General features: G+C 40.9%; 2 protein-coding genes and 1 non-coding gene across 3 annotated transcripts; 2 read left to right on the top strand and 1 right to left on the bottom strand.

Moving 5' to 3' along the window:
* Positions 1–826: 826 nt before the first annotated feature.
* On the bottom strand, positions 827–933 carry LOC112998287 (small nucleolar RNA R71). Its single transcript, XR_003263323.1, has one exon. It is a non-coding gene; the product is annotated as a small nucleolar RNA R71 (small nucleolar RNA).
* Positions 934–10,092: 9,159 nt separating this feature from the next.
* On the top strand, positions 10,093–11,199 carry LOC102670497 (uncharacterized). The gene has a single exon (XM_006589836.1). The coding sequence runs from the start codon at positions 10,093–10,095 to the stop codon at positions 11,197–11,199; it is 1,107 nt and encodes a 368-aa protein (XP_006589899.1).
* Positions 11,200–12,670: 1,471 nt separating this feature from the next.
* LOC106794759 (uncharacterized mitochondrial protein AtMg00860-like) lies at positions 12,671–13,369 on the top strand. Its single transcript, XM_014762642.1, has 2 exons — positions 12,671–13,010; positions 13,305–13,369. The coding sequence occupies exons 1-2, from the start codon at positions 12,671–12,673 to the stop codon at positions 13,367–13,369; spliced, it is 405 nt and encodes a 134-aa protein (XP_014618128.1).
* The last annotated feature ends 6,802 nt before the right edge of the window (positions 13,370–20,171 follow it).

The following is a 20,171-nucleotide window of genomic DNA, read 5'->3' as shown; positions in this document are numbered from 1 at the left end:
CATGCCATGGCAGCTAGCCATAGAGGTCTCCTTCTTCCAAAAATTGTGATTCTGTCAAAAGTTTTTTATTTTCCAAGTATTATTCTCTTACTTTTCTTAACTTATCATTTTTAGCTTCTATAGTTAGACTTTGAATTATTGTTTGAAATTTTTTGTGCTATCTTCTCATCATTTTATAAGGTTGATCACAAAATTTCAAGTCATTTGGATATCATTTAATGGTAGCTGTAGTTCAAACCTACACTGTTACTTGCATAAGAAGGGAACTAGTTGTGCATGCTGAATATAGTGTATGACTGGAGGCAATCCATCTGACTTACAACCCTTTGATCCTGAGATAGATAAGACATTTCATAGATTAGTTAGACATCATTTAGTACCTTTTGAGCATCCTGAGCATTCTATTATTCGTGATTTTGAGCATTATTGTTTTGAACATTCTGAGAACATGACACAACCTCCACCCCGTGAGAGGACTCTAAGGGAAATGGCTGCACCTGATTTCACCTACAAAAGCTTGTGCATCCAATACCCTAATGAGGATGTCCCATATGTTCTTAAAACTGGACTGATCCATTTGCTTCCAAAGTTTCATGGCCTTGCAGGTGAAGACCCACACAAATATCTAAAAGAATTCCATATTGTCTGCTCCACCATGAAACCCCTAGATGTCCAGGAGGATCACATATTTCTGAAGGCTTTTCCTCATTCTTTAGAGGGAGTGGCAAAGGACTGGCTATATTACCTTGCTCCAAGGTCAATCACGAGCTGGGATGACCTCAAGAGAGTATTCTTAGAAAAAATTTTCCCTGCTTCCAGGACCACGACCATCAGAAAAGATATTTAAGGCATTAGACAACTTAGTGGAGAGAGCTTATATGAATACTGGGAGAGATTTAAGAAACTATGTGCCAGTTGCCCTCACCACCAGATTTCTGAGCAGCTTCTCCTCCAATATTTTTATGAAGGACTCAGTAACATGGAGAGAAATAGGATAGATGCTGCTAGTGGTGGAGCCCTTGGAGACATGACCCCTGCTGAAGCCAGAAATTTAACTGAGAAGATGGCTTCAAACTCCCAACAATTTAGTGCCAGAAGTGATGCTATTGTCATTAGAGGAGTACATGAAGTAGCCACAAATTTATCTTCATCAACTGAGACTAAGAAGCTTGAAGGTAAACTAGATGCCTTGGTTAACCAGGTAACCCAATTGGCCATGAATCAAAAATCTGCATCTGTCGCCAGACTTTGTGGTTTATGCTCCTCTGCCGACCACCACACAGACCTTTGCCCTTATGTGCAACAATCTGAAGCAATTGAATAGCCTGAAGCTTATGCTACAAAATGCTGTTAGCCCAAGCAGACCATACGTTCCTTCACAACAGCAGCAACAACAACCTTATTTTCAAAATGCTGCTGGCCCAAGCAGACCATACGTTCCTCCACCAATCCAACAGCAACAGCCCCAAAAACAGCAAACAGTTGAGGCTCCTCCGCAACCTTCCCTTGAAGAACTTGTGAGGCAAATGACTATGCAAAACATGCAATTTCAACAAGAGACCAGAGCCTCCATTCAGAGCTTAACTAATCAGATGAGACAATTGGCTACACAGTTAAATCAACAACAGTCCCAGAATTCTAACAGATTACCTTCTCAATCTGTCCAGAATCCCAAAAATGTGAGTGTCATTACATTGAGGTCGAGAAAGCAGTGTCAAGGACCTCAACTAGCAACATCTTCCTCATCCACAAATGAACCTGTCCAACTTCACTCTACTCCAGAAAAAGATGACGACAAAAATTTAAAGAGTAAGTTACCTAACAATTTCTATGCAGGTGAATCTAAAGAGAAGCAGCATATCCCTCTTCCATTCCCTCCAAGAGCAATTTCCAACAAAAAAAATGGAAGAGACAGAGAATGAGATATTGGAAACATTTAGAAAAGTAGAGGTAAACATACCCCTGCTGGATGCAATAAAGCAAATTCAAAGATATGCTAAATTCTTGAAGGAGTTGTGCACTAATAAGCGGAAGCTTAAAGGAAGTGAAAGAATTAGTATGGGCAGAAATGTCTTCGCGTTGATTGGTAAATCTGTTCCCTAAATCCCTGAAAAATGTAAAGATCCAAGTACATTCAGCATACCTTGTCTTATAGGGAACAATAAGTTTGACAATGCCATGCTAGATTTAGGAGCTTCTGTTAGTGTGATGCCTATGTCTATTTTTAATTCTCTATTTATTGGTCCCTTGCAGTCAACTGATGTGGTAATTCATTTAGCTAATAGAAGTGTTGCCTATCTTGTTGGTTTCATAGAGGATGTCTTAGTTAGAGTTGGTGAACTGATTTTCCCTGTTGATTTTTATATTTTGAATATGGAGGAGGGATTTTCTAAAGGATCAGTTCTCATCATTCTAGGCAGACCTTTTATGAAAACTGCTAGAACTAAGATAGATGTATATGCAGACACACTATCTATGGAGTTTGGTGATATAACTGTTCATTTTAATATTCTTGATGCTATGAAACACCCATCTGAAGATCTTTCTGTATTTCGTGTTGAAATAATTGACCATATTGTTGATGAATACATGACTGATCTTCATTCTAATCTGCATGTCTGTCACTCTTCATGCATTGAATCTGAATTTGTACTTGATCATATGTCTGAATTTGATGCTGAGAGTGAATCTGAAATTGATATTGATTACATGTCTGGTGATGTTTTACCTCTTGAGATTGATTTTCTAGAGTCAGATAGAACTAACCATGTTTCAGGAAGTACACATACCTCTGACTTTCTTTATGAGGTACAGGCTGAGAAACCATCTCTTTCTATCATTATCCAGCTGCCCACACCAGAATTGAAGCCTTTGCCATCAAATTTAAAATATGCTTACTTGGATGATAGCAAAAGTTTTCCAGTAATTATATCTGCCTCCCTTGCTGATGAGCAAGAGGAGAAGCTGTTATCAGTTCTCAAGAAGCATAAGAAGGCTATAGGCTGGACCCTGGCAGACATTCCTGGTATTAGCCCATCCACATGTATGCATCAGATAAATTTAGAGGATGAGGCTAAACCAGTAAGACATCCATAGAGAAGACTTAACCCGGTGATTCTTGATGTAGTAAAGAAGGAGGTAACCAAGCTTTTGCAAGCTAGAATCATTTATCCTATCTCCGACAGCCAATGGGTAAGTCCCGTCTAGGTAGTCCCGAAGAAAACCGGCCTCACCGTGATAAAAAATGAGAAGGAGAAGTTGATTCCTACTCGGGTGCAGAACAGTTGGAGAGTCAGCATGGACTATAGGAGGCTGAACCAGGTTACCAAAAAGGACCATTTTCCACTGCCATTCATTGACCAGATGCTTGAATGCCTGGCAGGTAAATCTCACTATTGTTTCCTTGATGGTTTTTCTGGTTATATGCAAATCACTATTGCTCATGAGGATCAGGAAAAGACCACATTCACCTGCCCCTTCGGCACTTTTGCCTATAGGAGGATGCCTTTCGGCCTATGCAATGCCCCTGGTACCTTCCAGCGGTGCATGATTAGTATTTTTAGTGATTTTTTAGAAAATTGCATAGAAGTGTTTATGGATGATTTCACTGTATATGGATCCTCTTTTGATATTTGTTTGGATAGTCTGGACAAGGTTTTGAATAGATGCACTGAAACTAACCTTGTTCTAAATTGTGAAAAATGTCATTTTATGGTTGAGCAAGGTATAGTTTTAGGCCACATTATTTCCAATAAGGGCATTGAAGTAGATCCTGCAAAAATTTCTGTTATTTAACAATTGCCTTACCCCTCTTGCGTGCGAGAGGTGCGATCTTTTCTTGGTCATGCAGGATTCTGCAGGCGCTTTATAAGAGATTTTAGCAAAGTAGCCCTTCCACTATCCAACTTGTTACAAAAAGAGGTGGAGTTTGACTTTAATGATAAATGCAAAGAGGCTTTTGATTGCCTCAAAAGAGCACTGACTACCACCCCCATCATCCAGGCACCCGACTGGATAGTCCCTTTTAAGGTTATGTGTGATGCATCCAATTATGCATTGGGGATTGTCCTTGCTCAGAAAATTGATAAATTGCCTAAGGTGATATATTATGCTTCTAGGACTTTAGATGTTGCCCAAGCGAATTATACTACTACTGAGAAAGAGCTACTAGCCATAGTTTTTGCTCTTGAAAAATTTCGTTCTTATTTGCTTGGTACTTGCATTATTGTTTATACTGACCATGCAGCTTTAAATTACTTGTTGAAGAAGGCTGATTCAATGCCTAGGTTGATCCGATGGATGCTCTGGCTCCTAGAATTTGACTTGGAGATCCGTGATAGGAGTGGAGCACAAAATTTGGTTGCTGATCATTTGAGTCGGATCGAACATGTGCTTGATAAGGACTCACCCATTCGGGATGATTTCCCGGATTATCATTTATATATATTGTATAGTATTTCTGATTCTCTTTCTACTCCCTGGTTTGCTAACATTGTCAATTATTTAGTTGCTTCTGTTTTTCCTCCCTTAGCATCTAAGGCTCAAAAAGGTAAAATTAAAAGTGATGCTAAGCATTTTATTTGGGATGACCCCTACTTGTGGAAATTGTGCAGTGATCAAGTCATTAGACGATGCATTCCAGACCATGAGACTGACTCAGTCCTGCGGTTCTGTCATTCTTCCGCACCGGAGGTCATCTGGGTATTCAACGGATAGCTCGCAAAGTACTTGACTGTGGCTTTTATTGGCCCACCATCTTTAAAGATGCGTGGAAGATTTGTAGCACTTGTGAGCAGTGTCAGAGAGCAGGAAGTGCACTTACATGGCGACAACAAATGCCTCAGCAACCTATGCTATTCTGTGAGGTGTTTGATGTCTAGGGTATAGATTTCATGGGCCCTTTTTCTGTCTCTTTTGGTTATGTTTACATTCTCCTTGCAGTTGATTATGTTTCAAAATGGGTGGAAGCCAAGCCCACTAGAACTAATGATGCTAAGGTTGTTGCAGATTATGTCAGATCTAATCTGTTTTGCTGGTTTGGAGTACCTAAAGCAATTTTAGTGATCAAGGAATCCATTTTGGTAACAAATCAATGCATGCCTTGCTTAAAAAGTACAGGTTTGTACACAGGGTATCCACAGCATACCACCCCCAAACCAATGGACAGGCATAAATTTCTAACAGGGAGATCAAGAGAATTTTAGAAAAGATTGTGCAGCCAAGCAGGAAAGATTGGAGTACCAGGCTAGATGATGCTCTTTAGGCACATAGGACTGCCTACAAAGCACCTATAGGAATGTCTCCTTATCGGGTTGTCTTTGGAAAGACATGTCATCTTCCAGTTGAGATTGAGCACAAAGCATACTGGGCAGTGAAGACCTGCAACTTCTCTATGGATCAAGTTGGTGAGGAAAGAAAGTTGCAACTGAGTGAGTTAGATGAGATCCACCTAGAAGCGTATGAGAATGCCAAGTTCTACAAAGAAAAGACCAAGAAGTTCCATGATAGCATGATAATTAAGAAGGACTTCATGGTTGGGCAAAAAGTGTTATTGTATAATTCTAAGCTTGGACTCATGAGTGGTAAGTTGAGGTCTAAGTGGATTGGTCCTTTTGTTGTTACTAATGTTTTTCCTTATGGTACATTTGAGATCAAAAGTGACTCCATAAACAAGAGCTTCAAGGTCAATGGGCACTGACTTAAGTCATTCCTCACGAACCCTTCTTTAGTGGACGTAGTGGTGGAAGAGACTTCCTTACTCCACCCTACTCTTCCTCCATCATGACTTAGGGAGTTTTTTCTTTTCCTATCTCCTTCTTTACTTTTATTACATTTGTCCGATTCTATTTGATGGTTTAATTGCTTTTAATCTTGCTACATTGAGGACAATGTGTTGTTTAAGTATGGGGGGAGTGTTCTTTGGTTTTGGTTTTGCTAGTTTTGTTAGTTTTGTTTGTGTTAAATTTGTTAGTTTTGTTAGTTTTGTTGGGTTTCTAGTTTAATATTTTAGGTCAATTCTGTTTGCATGTACAACTTTGCATATTTTTATTTGAATTATAGGATATGTTCAAGAAATGGGTAATTGTTTTGAAAATAAAAGTCTCTTGACATTTTGTGATTCGAAATCCTTGTTTTTCCTCTACATGTCATGATGGTTTTGAAAGCTCAATTTGAAAGTTATAAGTTTACCTTTGTGAGAATTTGAGCCATCCATTATCATAATCTTTTGGTGTGTTTTGCCCCATTGATTGCTTGCACAATAGCCTTGGCTTGATTCTTGTTGATGCTTCCTAATTCACATGCATATTTGAAAATGATTTAGGCAATTTTGTTCTTATAAGCTTCTAGCCAAATGGACTTACCCTGAATTAATTCCTTTGATAGCCCCTTTGAGCCTCTGTTCCCCTTTCTTTGTTTTTAAGCTCATTACAAGCCTTAAGTGAAAAACCATGATATCACCTTACCCTTAAGGAATTTTGGAGCTTTGGAATTGTTTTGGGAATAAGTGTGGGGGGGTATGTTTCATTGGAAGATATGATTTTTGGCCATGCTTAATGTTTTATTTTGGCCATGCTTGATGTATATATATATTGCCTAGTTCTTGCTTTAATCTTCAAATTCGTACTGTTTAAAAAAAATGAAAAAAAAAATCAATTGCTGCAAATTTTTACTGTTCAAAAAAAAAAAGAAGAAAAGAAGTGAAGTTGAATAAATGAGGTCTTGTTATGAGGACTTGATTTGGGAGCCTTGGTCGATTTTGTTGATATTAGAGGGTTTGGGTTTACTACTTGTGCTTAATTCCCACTTATTCCCCATTGCTCCTCTATTCCTTTGGGATTTAGCTACTTATTCCATACTTTTTCCCTACCTTGTCCTTGGCCTCATTACAACCTTTAAAGACCTTTTGATCCTCATGTGCATGTGTTTGTCAAGTTGTTTGTCAATTTTATAATTTTTCCAAGTCTATGTGGTGTTTGTTTTCATGGGTGCTTCGAGAGTAAACAATAGCCTAGACACTTGAGAGATAGAGTGTATATCTTGTGAGGCTTTATCACTTTTCATTCTTGAGCTGATTAACTATTTTGCCATGATTGAGTTGCTTGGATGATTTTCACGAATGTCTTGACTCTTTGGATCTCTTCATGTTAGATGTTACCGATTCCTTTCATTCCTAGATGTTCATTGAGAAATATGTAAATGTTTTTGTTTGTCTCTCTTTGATATCCTTGGATTTTGCTCTTTGTTTCATTTTGCCCAGGAGTGCAAAAGGCTAAGTATGGGGGGTTTTGATGTGCCATTATTTTCTCCTATTTCTTAACCTTTTTTGCACCATTTTAATTACTGATTAGTCTTAATTGTCAAATTAATTAAGCAGTTTTATTATTTGGGCCCATTCAGCTAATTTGATGTTTTTAATCTAATTTCAGGAATTAATGAAGCATTGGACTTGAATCCAGAATTGGGCTTGGACTTGAAGAGGGCAGACTATTTTATTCTACAAAAATTTATCTTATCTAGACTTTATCTTATCTAGATATTATTTAGATTTGATCTCATCTAGATATTATTTCATCTAGATCTTATCTTATCTTATCTAAGATTTGATTTGATTTTATTTATGGGCTTGGATTTAAAACAGATTTGTAAGCTTTGGGGCTGGAAAACTATATAGCAGCACCAAGGTTCTAGTTTAGACCTTCTCTTCTCTCTCTCTCTCTCCTTTTTCGTTTTAGTTTTAGGCTTCTCTTCTTCTTTTAGACACTTTTTCGTTTTGCAATTCTAGTTTTTACTTTTCGTTTCAGCAATAAAATTTCGTTCACTATTGATTAATGGAAGGCTAAGTCTCTAGTGTTGTTTTCTCTTGAGGATCAAGCACAGTTCTCTTTGAGGTTATATTATTACTGTTAAATTATGTTCAGTTTTTTCTCTTCACTAATTACTTTGAATTTGTTGTTATTAATTCATGCATGCTTAGTGCTTGATTAATAGTCTCTACGCTTAATTTACGTTCATGCTTAATGATCGTTTATGATTAATTGGTGTATGTGTTGCTTAATCACATAATGAATGCCTTATGTTAAATTTCGCTTAGTAATTTAATTTAGGGTTGGATTAAGTGGTTGAACTGATAAAGGATAAACTCTCGTAACCTAGGATAAGAAACTTGCTTATGAATCAAGGGGAAGCAGCGTGTTTTAATTTTGATATTTTCTAATTCAATTTTACTCGTTGTTTAATTTACAAAAGCAAACAACCCCCCCCCCCCATTCGTTACTATTTTCCTACTATCTGTCATGAACATTTGGTGTATCATTGCTCGTTGGGAAACGACCTAGGATCACTTCCTAGTTACTACATTTTAATGTTTATTTGATTCAGGTACGGCCTCGATCAAATTTGATTCAAGTCAGCAATGCCTTTTTTCTTTGATTTCCATTTTTGCTCCAAATTTTTTTCAAAATCCACCAATGGTTCTTTTCTCGCTATAGCAAACTCAGGTCTTGCTACAACAAAATTCTCTTTTGAAAACTGAAAAACATTGTCTCACTCACTAAAACAAATTGACAACACACTGCAGTATATTACATTTTTTGCTCAATTCCTAAATATTACACGAAGTCTTTGTGAATACAATACATAATACTTATTGTTTCTTTACTACTAGATTAGGTACACTTTCCTAGATCATGAGCTAACATGAAGGTGAGTCAGGTGATGTGTCAACCTCATATTTCACGTTGAAAATCTATATTGGTTGTATAACAATATCAATAAAAAAAAAGACGGTGTGGTGACATATTTTAAATTATAATGAAGTATATTGCATCGATTTTTTGTTTATTTAAATCAATCATTATATTGATGGAAATTTTATTTGATCTGTTGGGACCAGTGTTGTCAAATGGCGGTCATGGGGGTGCCATAGCGGAAAGGCGTGGCAGTTTTTTGAAAAAATGCCACCGAATAGCGGTGGCGTGACGGGTTGCGAATGACGGCGGCCATAGCCATGGCGGTCATGGCAGTTATGGCGGCATGGCGGAAATAGCATTTTATTTTTTGTTTTTTTTCCACGGTAGGAGTTGGGCTGACCCGACCCAACCCTACCCGGTAAGTTAATCAAAAGCGCAGTCGTCCCCTCCCACGCAGTTTGAATCAGAATTCAGAATGCAGCCCTCCTCCAACTAAAAGCGCAACCCCTACACCCAGCCGCGACCCCCCGCACGCAGAACGCAGCCAGCAGCAACGACCCCACAGCGGTGACGAGCACCGACGACGACGCCCACGAAGGCAGCGAACATCACGGCGTTTACGAAGTGGTGCGTGCTAGCTTTAATTTTTTATTAAATTTTGTTTTTGCTGTTTGGCCGCAGCTTTTCGTTTTCCTTTTGCTATTTGACACTCTCTTTTTACTTTTGACAGTCTCATTTTTATTTTTTTTCTATTTGACACCACAATTTTTTTTTCTGTTTAGTCCTCTTTTAATTGGCTGAACCATCATCCTATGCTGCTACTGCAAGTGTAACGAGGAAAAATAAGACAGACCCAGGCTGGAAATATTGTCATCCACTGGTAGAAGGAGAAACAAACATAATTGTTTGTAATTTCTATGGAAAAATCACAAAGGGAGGAATAACCAGAGCCAAACAACACCTGATTGGGAAGTCGGGTAACATTGCAACTTGCAAGAAAACTCCACCAAATTTAGTCGAAGAGTTGAAGGAATATATGACTACCAAAAAAAGTGGGACCACTTACAGTACTTATGGCAGTGGTAATATGGCAAATATAAGAGATTTTGAATTTGGTGAACCAATTGGATGTGATGGAAGTGAAGATGATGAGTTTGCGGACTCTTGTAATGCTATTGCAAGTGCAAAGACAAAGTATGAGACTAAAAAAAGGACTAATGGACAAATTTTGTAAGAATCCAGAAAATACAATCAATCGGAGAAAAATAGAGATGTTGAGGCAAATGAACATAAGAGAGTCAATGGATAAGAATGAAGTATTGAAGGTGCATCAACATATTTCTCGCTTTTGGTACCAAGCGGTTAGTCATTCAACCTCATTAAATTGAAAAGCTTTTAGAATATGGTTGTAGCCATTGGTCAATATGAGCCACATTTGCCCATTCTTAGCTATCATGTCATCAGAGTTCCACTCCTGAAGAAGGAAGTTGAATATACTGAAAATTTGATAAAAGGCCACAGGGAGCAATGGGTCAAGTATGGTTGTACTATTATGTCCGATGCATGGACTGATCGGAAACAAAGATGCATCATTAATTTTTTTATTAACTCTCAAGTTGGTACCATATTTTTGAAGTCTGTTGATGGCTCTGATTTTGTAAAGACAGGTGAAAATATTTTTGAGGTTCTTGATGCCACTGTGGAGGAAGTTGGAGAAGAGAATGTTGTTCAAGTTGTAACCGATAATGGGAGCAACTATGTTTTAGCGGGTAAGTTGTTGGAGGAGAAAAGGAAACATATTTATTGGACTCCTTGTGCAGCTCATTGTATTGATTTGATGCTTGAAGATATTGGGAAGCTTCCCTTGATAAGGAAGACAATTAGAAGGGCAATTAATCTAGTTGGGTTTATCTATGCCTATTCTAGTACCTTAAGTTTATTGAGAAATTTTACAAAAAAGAGGGAATTGGTGAGACATGCTATTACTAGATTTGCCACTTCTTATCTAACTTTAGAAAGGCTCCACAAAGAGAAAGCCAATATTAGAAAGATGTTTACTTCTGATGAATGGACCTTAAACAAGCTATCTAAGGAGCTTAAGGGAAAAGAAGCTGCAAAGGTAGTGCTCATGCCTTTTTTTTGGAATAGTGTGGTTTACACTCTTAAAGTCATGGCTCCACTTGTGAAAGTGCTTCATCTTGTGGATGGTGAAAGGAAACTAGCCATGGGCTATATTTATGAAGCAATGGACAAGGCAAAAGAAACAATTATCAAGTCTTTCAACAACAATGAAAGCAAGTACAAAGATGTGTTTGCAATCATTGATAAAAGATGGAATTGTCAGCTTCATAGACCATTGCATGCAGCTGCCCACTTCTTAAATCTAGAGTTCTTTTATGACAACACTGACTTGGAGTTTGATTTTGAGGTCACCAATGGTTTGTTTGAGTGCATTAAGAAGTTTGATTTAGAGGTCACCAACTTGGGACAGACTAGAATGCTGACCTAGCTAGGAGGGCTTAATGGAATTTTAATCACAGAATCCAATCTAGCTTTTATGGGCTAATTTCATATATACTTGCCATGATACTCTGCAAGCTCCAGCTCCATTTCACTTGCTTGTCTTGTACCATCTCCAACAAAAACTCCAGCACAATATGGAGATCCTCCTCTTGTGGACTCCAAATTGAACATTCTAGCACCAAAGCTATAACCAATAGGAACATAAAGCATACCAAAACTATAACCAATAGGAACATAAAGCATACCAAAACTATAACCAATAGGAACATAAAGCATACCATGGAGGACAAACTATGTCATTGCTGTCCAACTACAACAGTTGTCATTCAAACAATGTTAATTGGTTGAAGCTTATGTCAGAGATTCATGACACTTACTATTTTTTTTCCCGCATTCTATGCACCAAAAGAAGCAAGCTTGTCAACATAAGCATTGCCTTCGCGGTAGATATGTAAAATTCTAAAACTAAACTTTTTAGTTGGATCTATACAATTCACCTAGCGGTTGTAAAGAGTCCATGGGGCTGAAAAAGGATGATTATATAATGCATTGAGAATATTGTTGTATGATTGTGCTAATCCTAATTGTATTGAGAATATTGCTACATGATTGTGCTGATCTTAATTGATTCTATATGTATTAATTCTGATTGTATGTATTAATTCTTATTGTATTTTAATTTTATTTTGTATCTTGATCTCTTGATTATTGGGATCACTTATTTTTAGGATAGATAGTTGTATCAGATATGTCAGGAAAAGCTATAAGAGAAATCTTAGTTAGGTGGTTGGATGACCATGTATATATATCTATCGATTGTTTCTAATAGAGGCAGAACAACAAGGAGGAGGTGAAGCATAAGCTAAGGAGAATGAAACCCAAGATGTCGCTGAAGATCAAGGAGGAGGTGAAAAAGCAGTTCGACGTCGCTTTCTTGGCGGTGGTTTGATACCCCGAGTGAGTGGCCAACATTGTGTCGATCCCTTAGAAAGATGGGAAGGTACGAATTTGTGTGGACTATCGGGACCTGAATCGAGCCAGTCCCAAAGATAATTTTCCTCTGCCACACATTGATGTCCTCATAGACAACACAGCCAATTTCACTTTGTTTTCCTTCATGAACAGTTTCTCAGGCTACAATCAAATAAAGATGGCGCCAGAAGATATGGAAAAGACCATGTTCGTTACCCTGTGGGGAACGTTCTGCTATAAGGTGATGTCCTTTGGGCTCAAGAACGCCGGGGCAACCTATCAACGGGCTATGGTGGCTTTGTTCCACAACTGAGGAAGAACACCTCATCAACTTGCGGAGGTTGTTCGAGAGGCTTAGGAGGTATCAATTGAGGTTAAACCCCGCTAAGTGCACCTTCGGGGTCAAGTCAGGAAAGCTGTTGGGTTTCATCGTAAGTCAGAAGGGAATAGAGGTGGACCCCGAAAAAGTAAAATCCATCCTTGAGATGCCGGAACCCCGAACCGAGAAGCAGGTCCGAGGTTTCCTGAGGCGTTTAAAATACATTGCCAGATTCATATCACAGCTCACAGCTACCTGTGAGCCACTTTTCAAACTCTTACGCAAGAACCAGTCCGTCCACTGGGACAAGGACTGTCAAGAGGCATTTGAAAAGATCAAATGGCGCCTCATGAAGCCTCCCGCACTTATGCCGCCGGTGCCCGGGAGACCTCTCATCCTGTACATGATAGTTGTGGACGAGTCGATGGGGTGCATGCTGGCACAGCATGATGAGTCGGGAAAAAGAGAGCGAGTCGTCTACTACTTAAGTAAGAAGTTCACGGCCTGTGAGATGAACTACTCCCTGCTGGAAAGGACATGTTGCGCTTTGTTTTGGGCGTCCCATTGAATAAGACAGTACATGCTGAGCCATACCACCTGGCTGGTATCTAAGATGGACCCGGTCAAGTACATCTTTGAGAAGCCCACTCTCACGGGGCGGATCGCTCGGTGGCAGGTTTTGCTATCCGAGTTCGACATAGTCTACATAACCCAAAAAGCAATAAAGGGAAGCGCCTTAGCGGACTATTTGGCTCAGCAACCTCTCAATGATTATCAACCCATGCATCCCGAGTTCCCAGATGAGGACATCATGGCCTTATTTGAAGAAAAGCTAGAAAAGGACAGGGACAAGTGGATCGTGTGATTCGATGGAGCATCTAACATTCTGGGCCATGGCGTTGGGGCGGAATTGGTCTCTCCGGACAATCAATGCGTACTTTTCATGGCCAGACTTGGTTTCGACTGCACCAATAACATGGTTGAATACGAAGCATGTACCCTGGGTGTCCAGGCAGCAATTGACTTCAACGTCAAACTGCTCAAGGTGTACGGAGACTCGGAACTGGTGATTCACCAGCTAAGAGGAAAGTGGGAAACTAGGGATCACAAGCTAATACCCTACCAGACCTAAATCAAGGAGCTGGCTGAGTTCTTGGATGAGATCTCTTTCCATCACGTTCCCCGAGAGGAAAACCAAATGGCCGATGCGCTCGCCACTTTAGCATCCATGTTCCAGCTGACACTGCATGGAGACCTACCATACATTGAGTTCAGGTGTCGCGGAAGGCCCGCATATTGTTGTTAGGTAGAGGAGGAGCAGGACGGTAAACCTTGGTATTTTGACATCAAGCGATACGTTGAAAGCAAAGAGTACCCACCGGAAGCTTTCGACAACGACAAAGGGACGTTAAGGAGGTTGGTGGCCGGTTTCTTTTAAAACGGGGGCATACTATACAAGAGAAACCCATGACATGGTTTTGCTCCGATGCGTGAACACTAAGGAAGCTGGACGCATGCTGGAGGAGGTCCATGAGGGCTCTTTCGGTACGCATGCTAACGGGCACGCCATGGCTAGGAAGATCCTGAGGGCGGGCTATTATTGGCTCACCATGGAAAGCGACTGTTGCCTCCATGTAAGGAAGTGTCACAAATGTCAGACATTTGCAGACAATGTCAACACTTCGCCCTTGCCATTGAATGTATTGGCCACACCGTGGCCCTTTTCCATGTGGGGGATAGATGTGATCTGAGCCATAAAGCCCAAGGCTGCGAACGGACATTGTTTCATCTTGGTGGCAATCGATTACTTCACCAAGTGGGTCGAAGCTGCCTCATACGCTAGTGTCACAAGGAGTGTGGTGGTTAGGTTCATCAAGAGGGAGATAATCTGCCGGTATGGTTTGCCAAGGAAGATTATCACAGACAACGACACCAATTTGAATAATAAAATGATGAGGGAAATGTGCGAGGAATTTAAGATCCAACACCACAATTCCACACCCTACAGGCCCAAGATGAACGGAGCAGTGGTGGCAGCCAACAAGAATATCAAGAAGATTATTCAGAAGATGACCGTGTCATACAAGGACCGGCACAGAATGCTCCCTTTCGCGCTATATGGTTACCGAACTACGAAGGGCCCTTCGTGGTAAAAAAGGCTTTCTCCGGAAGGTCCCATGTTCTCACTAACATGGATGACGAGGAACTACCTTCACCCGTAAATGTCAATGTCGTCAAGCGATACTACGCTTGAGACATGGGGCAATTAGGAGAGTCGTTGCATGTTTAATTTTTTGTTGGTTTCCCCCAGGGATTCCTGTCCTCTGTAAATTGTTGTCGCGATCATTTAAAGAGCGCGAGATTGATGATTTGTTGTTTCAACCTTGGTTTTGTGCCTTTAAGGATGCATATTCTTTTTAAATGATCCGAGCCTTTTCGCTCGGCCTATAGGGATGCTCTAAGTGCTTATTTAAAACTGAACCCAATGGGTTTTTGCTAAAGAATTATTGCGTTTGAAACTGCTCATGCATACGCATGCACATGCATTTTGTACCTTATGAATCGACAGACAGGGACATGATCATTTCAAGAGGTGGTCAATACAGCGTCAAATCCTAGACAGGGATGAACCAAGGTAAGTGGTAGCGTGGCCATATTTTCACTGCATAAATGCCATTTCTTGCTTTCAGATGCTCGGGGACGGGTATGAGCAGGCACTAGGCTGGTGATCAGCTGATCATCATCCCGCGACTGGCTCCGCATGTTGAGGAGGCCCTGTTAAGAGACAGCCTAGTATCCTTTAAAGCTTCTATCTTTTTATATGCCTAACTTATCCTATAGACTCCAAGCAAATGAGCACGGACCCATAGGTGAACGCATGATTTTCTTGTTTGAAAAAAAAAGGATGCACAGGGTTAGCTTGCCTGGGCAAGGTTAGCTCGCCTGGGCGAGCACCCCCTGCACGAGAAAGGTTAAAAGGAGAGGGAAGGGGTGAGTTTTTCACCCAAAACTTCTTCCTCTCATCAAAAAAATGTAAGCTCACTGGATCCCTTGGATTTCCAGCCTTAGGTCACCATTTCTCAACGTTTTTTTTATTCCATTTTGCGCTGTTATTCATCCCCAACAAGAGATGGCATTGAATAAGCTCTCCACAAAGATGTCTAGGAGGGACGCCCATGGGGAAAGCTCCAGTGCCTCCATGGAGCTCTCCACACGCAGGCATTGGACACCTCTAGTGACTCCCATGGCCAAGTTTGACCCTGAGATAGTCCTAGAGTTCTACACTAATGCCTGGCCCACGGAGGAGGGAGTTCGAGATATACGCTCGTGGGTAAGGGGTCAGTGGATTCCTTTTGGCACAGATGCCCTCAGCCAGTTCCTGGGCCACCCACTAATCTTGGAGGAGGACCAGCGGTGCAAATTCTACCAGAGGAGGGACCAGGCCTCCGGCTTTGACGAGGAGGCCATCGCCCAGCTGTTGTGCATACCGGGGCAAGACTTTGCCCAGACCGCTGCGGGGAGGCGGGAGTGGATTATGTGCACCAGTATGACTACTCTGACTCAGATATGGATGACGCTGCTACTCAGCAACATCCTGCTCAGCGACCATAATTTTGACCTCCCTCTGCCTAAGTGTCAGATGGTGTACACCATCCTGACATGGATGACTGTTCACGTGGACCAGATAATTGCTGACGCCATTTATTTGTTTGCAGGGGCGGCGCCCACTAGGCACCCTTTGGACCCGAAGAGGTCCAACAGGGCCCTGGGATTTTTGGCCTTGATCATGGGCCTCTGCCAGTTCTACGGGGTACTTGTCATCCCCAGCAAGGTAATCCGGCCGCCGATCACTCAAGCTTTCATCGAGAAATATTGCACCCCTAGGCAAGCGAAGGGTGACGCACAGCAGGCTGCGGATGCACCACCACCTCAGCAGCCCGATCCAGTTATACCACTGAGTGTGGAGCAGTATCTACGGCATATGGTTCGCCAGCAGATGGCCAACCACCGCGGGCAGGTGCAATTGCATGAGTGCTTCTACCATTTTAGCCTCAGCCAGTAGGGGCAGGGCTCCCCTCCTTTTGTATGCCCTAGAGATTGGCCCACTGAGGAGGGAACCGGACCCGCAGGATCCTCGAGCGAAGCGGAGGAAGCCCACATGGATGAGGATATGACCGACCTACTCGGTTACTTGGGAAAGGGCGGAGCTACATGACCAAGGTCGTCGCACTTGTGATTCCATGTCGTCTAACATCATCGCTTTCAGTTATTGTTTTTGTTTCCATTACTGCTTTCAGTTATTGTTTTTGTTTCCATTGTGATCTAACACTACTGCTTTTAGTTATTGTGTTTGCTCCCACCGTGGTCCGGCATTACGTCTCTCAATATGTTTTGTCATTGTTTTTTATTACGACTTATCATTGCATTTTCTTAGTTTATTTTGACGTAGGTGGGCCTTGCGTACCCTCGTTCGCACAACTTTTTAGAAAAGAAAAAAAAAAACATATGTGATCATAGATATCAACTTTTTCAAAAAGAAAAACAAAATAAAAATAAATTGGTTAACTAAAAAGCCAACATGCTTTGGAAAAGAAATAACTTCTGACTTTTCTTTGAAAGAAAAGATTTACTGATCGTGACACAAAGGCTTTGTTAAAAAAAAAATGTGTGTACGCACCTAAAGGGTGAATGCTGTGAAAATTTTCCCGAATGCCTAAGATAGACTCGGACATATGTATGAATTGATAAAGGAGCATATTTTGGAAACACTGGGTTGACTTAAATAGGAAAAATGATGAATCCTGAGCCCTAGTATCGCGTGACCACAAAAACTTGATGCTTGAGTGTCCACATAGGTGCATGCGTGACCAGTTTTGCATAAAATTTCTGAATCATCGTCGTTGCGCGCATGTCATGGAAATAATGTGGGACGTCCCTTTACCCTTGGACTGCTGACCAAACCAACACCCTGACATATATCATGTCCAGCCGTTCTACAAGTTCTGAGCCAAAAACACCAACTCACCATAAACATTGACCCAGGGTGAGAATGTCCATCTTTGCCCTCGGAAGAAAAGAAAAAGAAAAGAAAGAAAAAAGAGAAAAAAAAGAAGTTCCTGATCAAAGATCGGAAGAAGAGGAAAAGAAGAAAATTCCCAATCAAAGATTGGAAGAAAGCAAAAAAAAAGAAGAAAGAAAAATTCCAGATCAAAGATCGGAAGAAAACAAAATAAATATACAGAAAAGTCTTTGGACTAGACAATATCTGAACAATGCAGAATTGTCAAAGCAAACAAGAAAAGAAAGGAAACCACAGCTTGAAGTGGTCCTCTCCCTTTGATCGCTAACCAAAATCCTGTGCACTGACGACTTTGTCGCCTCGCACTAAACAAAAACAGAAAAGGAAAAGGCCCAAACACTCAGAGCCGAATTTCCCACTAAAACAACATTCCCGAAAAAGTCCTATTGATCCATGATCACGTGTGTAATCTTTAATTTGATAGGAAATGATTTGCAAAATCAAGTCATGACATATCAATGGTTCGGAATTAGGATAAAACACTTACCTGTGTGAGATTTATACACTTTGAGTGATTTTTCTTCTTTTTTGTTGGACCCAGTGTTTCCTCTAAATGATCGCTTAGAAGAAAATTTTATCAGCATACCCTCCTTCCCCCCGGTAGACACGTTTGTTTTTCTCCAAAAAACTATATGTTGCTCTGATCAATTGGAGGTTCTGTTTCTTTGCTAAAGTATGTTCGCATTTTAGCGAAAGAACTCCGAGACTATTTTAGTCTCACACAAAGTCAAGAACTACGTTGGTCTGAGTTTCTCATCATAAATTGAGGATATGTAGAAGCAAAAGCCTCACTTTTGTCGACCACCCCACTTTTTGCTATCTTGACCTGTCAGTCCGTTGGCACGCAGAGACGCCCTATACGGTAACCCATACACACTTATTTGCTATCCGTAAGACTCAAAGCCCGATAGTATGCAGTGACTAACGTCGTCATCTGCACCTTCCCCGGAGATGTCAGCGTCTTCTGGCCGAGACTGCCAAAAAGTCTCATTTTCTATCCATAAGACTCAAAGCCCGATAGCATGCAGTGACTAACGTCATCATCTGCACCTTCCCCGAAGATGTCAGCGACTTCCGGCCGAGACTGCGAACAAGTCTCATTTGCTATCCGTAAGCCTCAGAGCTCGATAGAATGCAGTGACTAACATCATCATCTGCACCTTTCCCAAAGATGCCAGCATCTTCCGGCCGAGACTGCGAAAAAGTCTCATTTGCTATTTGTAAGACTCAAAGCCCGATAGCATGCAGTGACTAACGTCGTCATCTACACCTTCCCCGGAGATTTCAACGTCTTCCGGCCGAGACTGCGAAAATGTCTCATTTGTTATTCGTAAGACTCAAAGCCTGATAGCATTTTGTGACTAACGTTGTCATTTGCACCTTTTCCAGAGATGTCAGCGTCTTCCGGTCGAGACTACGAAAAAGTCTCATTTTGCTATCCGTCAGACTCAAGGGTCTGGTAGCACGTGGATATACCTCATGGTTATCCGCACCTTTATCATCCAGAGACAAACAAGTCCGATGACATCAGAATGATGATGGTCGGCCATTTCTAATCATTTTGAAGATTTTTGCAGGTTCTCCCAAATTTTTTCCTTTGCCATCCAGAGACGTCCAAGTCCGACAACTCGTTTTGCTGGTTAGCTATTGATTGCTCGAGAAAGGATCCGCTCGAACGAAATTAGTGTATTATCTTTACTTCCCTTTCATCTTCGATAAAAGATAAGTAAATAGGGGCAACTGTCATACCCTAATTTCGTCCGGGAACCATTGTTTGTCGGCATGCGACCTTCGTTTGACCACCTCAAAATGTTTAACACCCATCGTTGTAGAATCCGTAAAGTTCTGAGATGTTTCAGGAAGAAACCAGTCAAAAACACAAAAACGGGAGTGTATTTAGCAAAGTGGAGTGTGTGTAAATAAACTATTACACTATAATTTCATCCGAGGACCATTGTTGATTGCTTCGGAAGGCTTAACACTCATCACGGTGGAATCCGTAAAGTTTCGTGAGATTTTGGAAAGAAAACAGCCAAAAACATAAAAATAAGGGGTGAACTTATCAAGATAGGGTGTAAATAGAAATTTGAATCTAGGCCCTTCCGGAATATTTTGGAAGTTGGGTTGCTTAAGGAGTAAGGAACTGGGCAGCAAGCTCCTCCACGTTTTGTTGAAAAATGGTTTTTGGGGCTTCCGTGGCTTCCGTAATGATTCCGTTAAATTTCCAAAAATCTTGGGTAAGCATATTTCACTTAATATTGGTGAAAGGAAAGAGAAAAAAAGATGAAAATCAAATCCGAAAAACTTCCGTAAGGCTTCCGTAACTTTTTCGTAAAGTACGAAAGGGGGTGAACTTAGTAATTGGGGTGCGCTTAGAAATTTTTCTCAAGAAGCCTCTGGGTGGCAAGCACCTCCCTTTTTCCCTATAAATAGGGGAGGGGGGCTGTTTCAAAAATATTCATGACCCCTAGGCTATGCATTTAAGCTATTTTGGGTAAAAAAAAACACATTTCCGTGAAGAAGAATCGAGTAGCAGTGCTTCCGTAACGCTTCCGAGACATTTCCGTGAGTAAATCTGTGAAGATTT

Source organism: Glycine max, chromosome 10 (assembly GCF_000004515.6).
Source record: "Glycine max cultivar Williams 82 chromosome 10, Glycine_max_v4.0, whole genome shotgun sequence".
Classification (NCBI taxonomy): domain Eukaryota; kingdom Viridiplantae; phylum Streptophyta; class Magnoliopsida; order Fabales; family Fabaceae; genus Glycine; species Glycine max.
This window is presented reverse-complemented; position numbering and strand designations above follow the sequence as displayed.